At 36.7% G+C, this 11,340-nt stretch overlaps 1 protein-coding gene across 1 annotated transcript; it reads left to right on the top strand.

Annotated features, from left to right (window-relative positions):
* The first annotated feature begins 382 nt into the window (after positions 1–382).
* Positions 383–7,861, top strand: LOC117993044 (glycine-rich protein 1-like). The gene is made up of 3 exons (XM_034980796.2): positions 383–1,111; positions 2,548–2,722; positions 7,285–7,861. Exons 1-3 carry the CDS (start codon positions 708–710, stop codon positions 7,444–7,446), a joined length of 741 nt encoding a protein of 246 aa, XP_034836687.1. The 5' UTR covers positions 383–707; the 3' UTR covers positions 7,447–7,861.
* The last annotated feature ends 3,479 nt before the right edge of the window (positions 7,862–11,340 follow it).

The following is an 11,340-nucleotide window of genomic DNA, read 5'->3' as shown; positions in this document are numbered from 1 at the left end:
CTATCGTCAAAATTGTGTCTTAGTTTAGTAGATGGGTCTTCGAATATTCAACCTTTTAACGTATTCATTTTAAGTATTTTATAACATTTTATAATAATTATTAGTCGTCACTGAAACCTGTCTTATAAACCTTTTTAATATTAAAATTGTATACCATTAACACTAATTTGACGATCTATTCCAAGTCGAGACGAATATGTAAGTGATGCTTGATTGCCAATTGATTTCTCTTTTATTGTGTCCGAAAAAATACAATTTATTTACACAAGAAGTCTTCGACGCTGAATTAATTTAAGGATAATTAATATCAGGTTATTGATTTTAAAAAGGTACATCACGCGATGAGTAACATATTATCTGCATATAACCTTAGATTACAAACTTTTGTTGAGCATTTGAACGTGTTCCGACTCAGTAAGAGGATCTAAGTAGGACACTTAGTTTTCCCGACGTCGCGTCGGATTTTTTATCTTTTTTCCGGCTTCCTAAACGAGATGCTAACAATAAACCGTTAGCTACGAAAGGACACTGTTTATGAGATCGTGTAGAGGGGATAGCTACTGGGCTGGACGTTTGCCGGGGTTTAGTGCAGTGGGTTTTCTGAAGGCTGTGCCGCGGGCCGCATGCCAACACCGCGAGTGGCCTCGTGCGACCCTATTAATACTACAAACATCGTCAACCTGCCATAGTATCCGACGGGCTCAAACATGATGTTCATCTGGACGTGTGTCTTCCTTTCCCTAGCATGTGTTGTGAAGTCAGCACCAGCAAATGGCTTCATATTCCCCGATGAAAGGAGACAAGAAAGAAAGCTGGAGCCTATAATCACTCCTCCAGTTCTACCAGTTTTGGAGCATCTAGAACGTGATCCCAGTACTTTATTACCTGGTGAACATGGTTCAGTGAATCAAGTGAAACCAAGATTTGGGTTTGGGGGTGGTTTTAATGTAAAGCCATCTGGCAATGGGGGGTTAACCGCGAGTATAAGTAGCAGTGCTAATGGTGCCGGTGCTAGTCAATCTGCTTCGCAGTCCTTTTCGTTTGGATTCAATGAAGGATTCAGTGCATCTCATTCAGCAAGCCAGGCATCTTCTTTCAATGGATTTGGAAAGTAAGTGATTGAGTTATTATATGAGGTTTTGAAGTGAGAGCGAGCTTTTATGTTCCTTAACCAAGGCATGTGATTTTTAACATCAAACTTAAAAGCTTTCTTCAACGTAAAATAATGTAGTAAAGTAATGATTTTCAATACTTTACTACATTATTTTAAGGGTAGGGTAGGGAAATTTATGAACAATATAAAAAGAACAATAAGTCAAAATCTTATATAAAGGAAAAACTCTCCCAATTATCAGTATATCGCAACGGATCAGCCTGGCTGTCCAGCGCGAAAATGCAGCCAGTATTCTTGGCACTATTCCACGCGGGCATGATTTGTATATTAATTAGATAAGGCTGGCTTTAAGTTTTATTGTAATATTTTCATAATCAGTACCTAACTAAATATTTTAACAACAGCCATGTCCAATTTGTGATGTCTCGTCCATTAATCGTTTTTCTAGTTTATTGACGAATGATCTAATGCAAAAAGTAAATGCTCTCCTACTAACCAATTTTTCCTTGCTCGATTAACGCTTTTTGCTACGTGTGATTTTTTTGATGTTACAAGAACAGTTCGCAGCCTTGTTTTTTTGTGATTATATAATCGGATAGATTTCTTGAAGGCATATTAAGGCATATAGAATCAAACGACAAGTATGCTTTCCTTTAAAATATTTCACTAATAGATTATACGTATGGCCCAGCAGCTATCACCTGATTTTTTTAGTGATGCTAGATGCTGCTGGATCTTCAATTCTTCTTTATTTTCTTGTGTCCAAGAATTATGAAATTCGGGGCAGATAATTTCTAATTCTTCCTATCTCCATGTAGAAAATTATGACATGGAATCACGATACGGCTTAAAATCAGTGGGAACTGGGAACCTATTATTGAACTTGTAAAATGTAATGGAATAATAATAAAAACTAGTCCAAGTATGCAAAGGTCAACTTTACCTACATAAGTACTTACCTAGCCACTTTCGTCACATCAGTCTGTTTGCAAAACTCGAAACTCAAAAATCGCAAAACTAATTTATTTTATTTAAGTTCTCCCTCATCAGAAATGAGGAGATCCGTAGGAGAACCAGAGTAATCAACATAACGGGTTGCGAAGCTGAAGTGGCAATGGGCAGGGCACAAAGTTCGAAAAACCAATAGGTTCCAAGGGGCTAGAATGGCGACCTCGCACCGGTAACCACAGCGTTGGAAGACCCCCCACTAGGTAGACAGATGACATCAAACGAGTCGCAGGGAGCAGCTGCTTCAGACGGCGCAAGACCGTGGCGAGTGAAAATCCCTACAAGAGACAGCTATGTCCAGCTGTGGACGTCTATAGATTGATAAAATGATTATGATGATGAATACCAAAGGTAGCTCCTTGCAGAGCCAGGGCATATCAAGCAGCTAGTTGTTTTTAATAATACAAATATTTCATATTTTTCAGTGGCTTTGGCGGTAGCCAAGCAAGCAGCCAAGCGGCATCCTTCAACGGCGCAGGCGCATCCGGAGCCGCATCATCTGCATCGGCTTTTGGAGGTGGTTTTAATGGCCAGTCGGGCAGCCAGAGCGCCTCGTCTGCTTTTGGCTTTAACTCCCTGAACGGCTTCCAGAATGACCCAGTAAGTAATACTTATTTCTTGAGGTACGCTTGTTTTACTTGTAATGGTCGCTCAGCAAGCGTAGTGTGGGATAACTTTAAGCCCGCTCGTCTCATGACTTTAAGAACTTAGCGGGAATTGGGTGGATGAGGAAGGCAGAGGACCATGTATGGTGGCGCGCTCTCAAGCGTAGGTATATCCAACAGTGGACGCAAGCAGACTGATAATAATAATAATCAATCAGCCTGTTTGTGGCCATTGATTTCAGAAGCCGACAGTCAGAGACGGAAGTGACTTCAGTCAGGGATAAGTGAATAAGCATTTATCTAGGGGCATTTTAGATAATATTAACTTCAGCGGGGTGATTCGTTCTCAGTGTCTAACACTGAATAATTGCCAACGAGCTCATGTAACATTGATTGGTTTGAACACATGAGTCTTCTACATTGCTGCGTTATTGGGTGACAGGAAAATAATTTTTCGTAGAAAACTTTCAATGGATTTAAACTAAATGTCATATGAGCTCGGTAATAGCCACCGACCGTTGCTATCGTTCAGTGTAAGACACGGAGTTAGCGAATCAGTAAGCAGGTACTTATTGCCATCTCTTTCTCGGTTAACCACAGTGAATAAATCTTCAGTTCACTTATTATTTGCTTGGTTCTGGCAGAAGAGATTGCCTCAAAGTACTGTTATGATGCTAAACATTATTATTTTCTGCAACCTAAAATAAAAATATGGTGACAAATTTTTAATTTAATCACCTAGCTTGCAAGTCTAATTATAATAATTTATTCATAAATGAAAATAAATTATCTGACATATAAAATCTGAATAAATTAAAGTTATCATTGAATTCATTTAATTAACTTTTTAGTATCGATTATTAAATAATTATATTACCTCATACCGCATATCGAACTCAATGCCAAAATAATAATAATATAATTTAATCATAACTAAACTAGCGGCACGCTATGATGGCCGGTTTGACGTTTGTCCGCTCATGAAGTTCCGTATTAATTGATAACGACTTTGAAGGAAATAATTGTATTACTTTATTGACGATAGTGATGTGCAGAGATTCATAAATTTTATCGAATGTAGTTTTAGGTTTAGGACTCAAAATTTATTTATTAAATTGATTTCTTAAATGTATACAAGTGTAGAAAAATCAGTTTGCACCATTTAAGGGGTGAATGTACTTGTGAATATGAACAATTTTCACTATGTGGACAAACCTCTGAAATCGCAAAAAAATATCAATAAATTTTTAAAAATGGAATCTAATACGATCGTCACATAGGATCGCTGGCTAGCACAACTACTACCTCCGGCAAACTCGCGTCAATGCTCAATGCAAAACAAAGCAGTTTCGAATTGACGTTGCTTCGAAAAGTATAAACTGTCAGTGCAATGCGATTGTGATATAGTTTTGACCTGGCTTTGGATTTCAAATATTGATACTGCATTACTGTTGACCCTTGCTCGTTAATTTGGACTCTGTTCAAGCCCTTTGTTGTGGATTTCGTCGATATGACCGAACGTACGCAGAGAACTGTTCTAAATAGTCAGACACGTGAGTTCCTAATACGCCTTCGTAACTATTTCGATCGTGAAGCTCAAAATGGAGGGCCAATTTTACCTATAACGTCAGTGGTTGAACGCGTAGCTGATGCGCTTAATATTGGACAACGAACTGTTAGACGGATAACTAAAAAAAAATATGGCGAGACTGGCACAGAAGAAAATAAACTTCACACACCAAAAAAGAGAAAACGAGCAAAACCAGTCGTAGGCATCGATAGCTTTGATGCCGATGCTATCCGAAGACATGTTTACGGCTACTATTTACAGAAGGAGTATCCAACAAGAAAAAAGTTGGTGCATTCACTGAAGGAAGCTGGATTATTCTTCGGTGGGGAAAGTTCTTTAACGAAGATTTTGAAGACCATTGGATTTCGATACAAAAAATGTAACAAACGCAAAATATTGATGGAAAGATTTGATATAGCGATGGCAAGGTATACTTTTTTACGGCAAGTGAAAGAAATCAAAAATTGGCAAAATGTTGTGTTCTTGGATGAAACATGGCTTAATGCTAACCATACTGTAGGCCGTTCTTGGAACGATGACACAGCAGCATCTACTTCCAAAGTTCCTGTAGGAAAAGGATCGCGACTTATAATTTGTCACGCCGGAACCATCAACGGGTTTGTCGAAGGTTCTCTCATGGCTTTTGCGTCAAAAACCACTGGAGACTATCATGAAGACATGAATGGAGAAAAGTTTACTGAATGGTTTACCTCAATGTTGTGTAGCCTCCCTGAACCATCTATTATAATTATGGACAACGCCCCATACCACTCGATGCAAATTGACAAGCCACCTGCCCAATCCCAAAAGAAAGCTGATATCGTCGCATGGCTTCGTAAAAATGGCGTAGATGCAAACATGAATATGTTAAAAGCGGAATTAGTACGTCTTTTAAAAGAAAACAAACCAACCAAGATCCGATACGTCATTGACGAAATAGCATTAGAACATGGGCACAGAGTTATACGGTTACCGCCTTACCATTGTGAGTATAATGCGATTGAGTTGGTGTGGGCTCAAATTAAGGGATATGCTGCAAGACACAATACAGAACCCCCATTTACCACAAAAAAAATGCTAAAATTATTAGAAGAAGCTTGTGAACATGTGACTAAAGGAGACTGGGAAAAGGTTGTGAATAGAACTGTTAAATTAATAAGGGAAGATTATGAAAGAGATGTGAAAATAGATAATATTATAGAAAACGAACATATAATTATTAATGTATGTGATGATAGCAGTGACGACAGTGAAAATAGTAGTATGGTCGAATCTGATTAATTATGGCCTTTTGTGGCACCTTTTTCGGTATCTTTTGTATTCATATGTTTCTTGTGTGCATATAAAGTATGTATATTCATTTTCGTTCAAATATTCAGTTCGTTCAAATAAATTAAATAAACATATACATTTTTGTTTTATTAAACCTATTTAATCAGGTACAAAAACAAAACTTAATTGTTTTTTGTTCGAGAATAAATTGACATTCCACATCACTATTGTAATGTGTCAAACCGGCCATCATAGCGTGCCGCTAGTATAATTAAGGGTTATTCATATCATTTAGGTTAAACTTACACCTAGGGTAGGTATACCTTAAGTGTAAGTTTCAAATTAAAAAAACGTTATGCCTGAGTTAATTAATCTACTAGGTACCTATCGCAATCACCTCTGATTAGTTGACGCTCGCTCATTATTGGCTACAATCCATTGTTGCAACAAGAATCGCACAAATTCAGCCAATCATAACAATATTGAGATTGTTTTAATGATTGATGCAGGTTTTACGAAATCGACCGACTAAAGTTCAATGACTCTGTAATTTTAAGCCTTTATGCATTAGCAAGCAACTAGTGAATCAGACTCTACTTTAATGTTAAGGTCGCGCTTTCATATCCTGGTTGGAGCAGGATTCAGTTTGGTGTCCATTGTACCCAGACCTTTTATTTTTTTGTGACTTTTACATGAAATGTCACTGAAGAGGAATATTTAATTCAAGGGTACCTAGCTGGACTTTATTCGAAGTAAACTTTTGATTTTCGGTAAGTCTTGGACGGAGTTATTCTATCGTAGATCGGATTGCATTGTATCATTAGGTCGCGATTACGAAAAAAAAGTTACACTTGTAAGTTTTACTCACGTAACTAGTTTACATGATTAACCTACGACAAGTTTACTAATGTAAACACTCTTATAAGTAGTATATCGTATATTAATTATTCTTACAACTTACGTAAATTGATTTTTTTTACTTACGTAAGTAGGTAGGTAGTTAGGTACCTACCTAATTAATTTTAATTAATTTTAAATACATATCCAAAATTGCGTAACCGGCAGGAATCGAACCTGCATCTTCTGGGTTCGCGCCCACTACTAGATGGCATTAAACAGTCGCTTCAGTACTGAGTTAACATGCGTATCACCAATTTCGTCACTGGCAGTAAGCGAGACCGTGGCCGAGTGGTCAAGGCATCGGGCGCGAACCCAGAAGATGCAGGTTCGATTCCTGCCGGTTACGCAATTTTTGATATGTATTTAAAATTAATTAGTAATTTCCTTGAAGTGTAGGTAAACACTAAAATATTATAAAAAATAGAGGTACCTACCTACTTACGTGAGTAAAACTTACAACAGCTGTAATCGTGGCCTTAGACAGCATTATATTGTCATTGGTCTAGTGTTTAGCATGTCTGACTGCGGATGGCGAGGTCCTGGGTCCGATTCTGCGTTAGCTTAAAAATGGGTACATATGAAATTCTCAGTAGGTACTAGCCTGGAGTAAGTAGTTATAAAACTGAAATTCGCACGGATGAAGTTGTGGGCATCATGTAGTAATTATAAATAACAATAAAATTATAAACAAGATTAGAAATAAAATGAAAAGATTTACTCAATTACCCTAATTTTCTTTACAATTACTTACTTTCATGTCTCGCAAACATTTAAATTTTTAATATATTTACCATTTTTTATTTCTTTTATTCCAGGTCTCATTTGGAGACGGTTTCCTCGACGTAAGGCATCGTGGCGTGCCAAACTTCTCGTTCCTTGACCTGATGCGAAGACACAAGGCTCTCACTGCATCCGCCTTCAAATCTCTGCCTTTTGGGAACAACGACGACTTTCTGGCCGTACTAGTTTCTAATTAATACTAGATGCTAAGTAGGCTTCTTACGACGACCCACAGATTTCTTAAGGTAATAGAAATGTTATTGCCTTAAATACCAGAACAGCGCATCTTGCAATTTGGAGCAACTCATTCATACAAGAATAATTTGAAAGAACATAATATTAATTATTACCTCTTACATCCAAACCCGAAAAATGCATAATGCCAAAATTAAAATTGTAGTGTTTTGCGACAATTGAAAGATTACTTACACAAAATATTAAAATGTTATGTTGGGAAATACCAAACCCAAAACCTAAAAATATTAAAACTTCATAAATAAGGGTTTCTTAAAATTTAAGAGAGCCTTATTAAAGTATTTATAGTTTAGTTTTGTTTTTATTCATTTTTACTATGATAGTGATTTGGTATTTCGCTTATTCGCTGTGGAGTTTGGTATAACCCTGCGCTTTGGGTTATTCCCGTTGAGTCACACCCCCGTGTGTAACACTGTGACACAAGGTACCAAAAATTTCAAAACATTCCCGTTGAGTAACACTGTTACACAACGGGAATTTTTTGAACTTGTTGGCACCTTGTGTCACACCTACATAAATACATATTATTGCGCGTGTATCAAGTATTAACTGATTGTGCACTTTTCCGGGATGTTATTTATTTATAAATCCAAGATGGCGGACATGATTTTTTTTTTTTCAAAAAATTGACATGGGTGTCGTTTTCAGGGTTTTCGAGGGTGCTGAATTTGATGATGACATTTATTCTGAAATCCAAGATGGCGGACATGATTTTTTTTTTCAAAAAATTGACATGGGTATCGTTTTCAGGGTTTTCGAGGGTGCTGAATTTGATGATGACATTTATTCTGAAATCCAAGATGGCGGACATGAATTTTTTTTCAAAAAATTGACATGGGTGTCGTTTTCAGGGTTTTCGAGGGTGCTGAATTTGATGATGACATTTATTCTGAAATCCAAGATGGCGGACATGATTTTTTTTTTCAAAAAATTGACATGGGTATCGTTTTCAGGGTTTTCGAGGGTGCTGAATTTGATGATGACATTTATTCTGAAATCCAAGATGGCAAACATGAATTTTTTTACAAAAAATTAACATGGGTGTCGTTTTCAGGGTTTTCGAGGGTGCTGAATTTGATGATGACATTTATTCTGAAATCCAAGATGGCGGACATGATTTTTTTCAAAAAATTTACATGGGTGTCGTTTTCAGGGTTTTCGAGGGTGCTGAATTTGATGATGACATTTATTCTGAAATCCAAGATGGCGGACATGATTTTTTTTTTCAAAAAATTGACATGGGTGTCGTTTTCAGGGTTTTCGAGGGTGCTGAATTTGATGATGACATTTATTCTGAAATCCAAGATGGCGGACATGAATTTTTTTACAAAAAATTGACATGGGTGTCGTTTTCAGGGTTTTCGAGGGTGCTGAATTTGATGATGACATTTATTCTGAAATCCAAGATGGCGGACATGATTTTTTTTTTCAAAAATTGACATGGGTGTCGTTTTCAGGGTTTTCGAGGGTGCTGAATTTGATGATGACATTTATTCTGTAATCCAAGATGGCGGACATGAATTTTTTTTTCAAAAAATTGACATGGGTGTCGTTTTCAGGGTTTTCGAGGGTGCTGAATTTGATGATGACATTTATTCTGAAACCCAAGATGGCGGACATGATTTTTTTTTCAAAAAATTGACATGGGTATCGTTTTCAGGGTTTTCGAGGGTGCTGAATTTGATGATGACATTTATTCTGAAATCCAAGATGGCGGACATGATTTTTTTTTTTCAAAAAATTGACATGGGTGTCGTTTTCAGGGTTTTCGAGGGTGCTGAATTTGATGATGACATTTATTCTGAAATCCAAGATGGCGGACATGATTTTTTTTTTTCAAAAAATTGACATGGGTGTCGTTTTCAGGGTTTTCGAGGGTGCTGAATTTGATGATGACATTTATTCTGAAATCCAAGATGGCGGACATGATTTTTTTTTTCAAAAAATTGACATGGGTGTCGTTTTCAGGGTTTTGTAACACCAGGTTATGTTAGTAGCTTGTCTTAGTTTAATATTTAACATCAGTTTATACGGTTAACATGCGATTGGATCTATTTCGATTATGAAATAAAATCGATTAAAAGTTTAGAAAAAGCATGGACTTCTCTAGGAATGTAAATAATTATGGATGCGTTCAAAAATAAAACATTTTTAATGCGTTCTGTTATGCAAATGTTAAACACAAAGTCAAATGATTTATTCAAAATAGGTAATAAATAACTCTTTTTGATGGTCAGATGTTGGATTTCTAAGATATAGTGGTGATAATTATTACGCAAACTTAAAACTAAAGCTACGAGCTACGTTATATTTTTGAAGACGATTATCATAATTTCCATGTCATTTTTTTTGAAAAAAAATCATGTCCGCCATCTTGTATTTCAGAATAAATGTCATCAAATTCAGCACCCTCGAAAACCCTGAAAACGACACCCATGTCAATTTTTTGAAAAAAAAAATCATGTCCGCCATCTTGGATTTCAGAATAAATGTCATCATCAAATTCAGCACCCTCGAAAACCCTGAAAACGACACCCTTGTCAATTTTTTGAAAAAAAAAATCATGTCCGCCATCTTGGATTTCAGAATAAATGTCATCATCAAATTCAGCACCCTCGAAAACCCTGAAAACGACACCCATGTCAATTTTTTGAAAAAAAATTCATGCCCGCCATCTTGGATTTCAGAATAAATGTCATCATCAAATTCAGCACCCTCGAAAACCCTGAAAACGACACCCATGTCAACTTTTTGAAAAAAAAAATCATGTCCGCCATCTTGGATTTCAGAATAAATGTCATCATCAAATTCAGCACCCTCGAAAACCCTGAAAACGACACCCATGTCAATTTTTTGAAAAAAAATTCATGCCCGCCATCTTGGATTTCAGAATAAATGTCATCATCAAATTCAGCACCCTCGAAAACCCTGAAAACGACACCCATGTCAACTTTTTGAAAAAAAAAATCATGTCCGCCATCTTGGATTTCAGAATAAATGTCATCATCAAATTCAGCACCCTCGAAAACCCTGAAAACGACACCCATGTCAATTTTTTGAAAAAAAAAATCATGTCCGCCATCTTGGATTTATAAATAAATAACATCCCGGAAAAGTGCACAATCAGTTAATACTTGATACACGCGCAATAATATGTATTTATGTAGGTGTGACACAAGGTGCCAACAAGTTCAAAAAATTCCCGTTGTGTAACAGTGTTACTCAACGGGAATGTTTTGAAATTTTTGGTACCTTGTGTCACAGTGTTACACACGGGGGTGTGACTCAACGGGAATAACCCTGCGCTTTGGCGTTACGCGATTCGGCATTTCGTATGTATATGGCATTATGTAAATTGGGCGAATCGTTTTACGTCCTTTGGCAGTTTGTGTCTTTGGCGTTGTGCGTATTTAAACGTCCAAAGCAACAAAAATTAATGTAACACAACTGTTTTTATCATTCTGGATGGCGATAATCTCATAAGTCAATAACATTTCTATTACCTATTCGGATTTCTGTGCGACGATTATACAATATACTTAATAGTAGAATCCAAAGAATGGCGCTGGACGCCACATGACATGAACTGACACCCTTGCAACCAATTACTTAGCAACGGATAAAAATATCGGTACTTATCGATACTACTTACTTACCGGTACTTATCGATACTTATCGATTAGTTTACCCGTTATAGGTTAATAGTATGGTGGAGTTTTTAAGCACCTGGAACCTGGACTCAGTAGCCCAAGAATAAGTTATTATAGTTTTTGAAAACGCAACAGACAGCAGCGACTCTACTTACTGAAAATATTGTAAAATAATAAGCAAAATCG

Source organism: Maniola hyperantus, chromosome 2 (genome assembly GCF_902806685.2).
Source record: "Maniola hyperantus chromosome 2, iAphHyp1.2, whole genome shotgun sequence".
Taxonomy (NCBI): domain Eukaryota; kingdom Metazoa; phylum Arthropoda; class Insecta; order Lepidoptera; family Nymphalidae; genus Maniola; species Maniola hyperantus.
The sequence above is the reverse complement of the archived record's forward strand: the minus strand, read 5'-3'. Positions and strand labels throughout refer to the sequence as shown.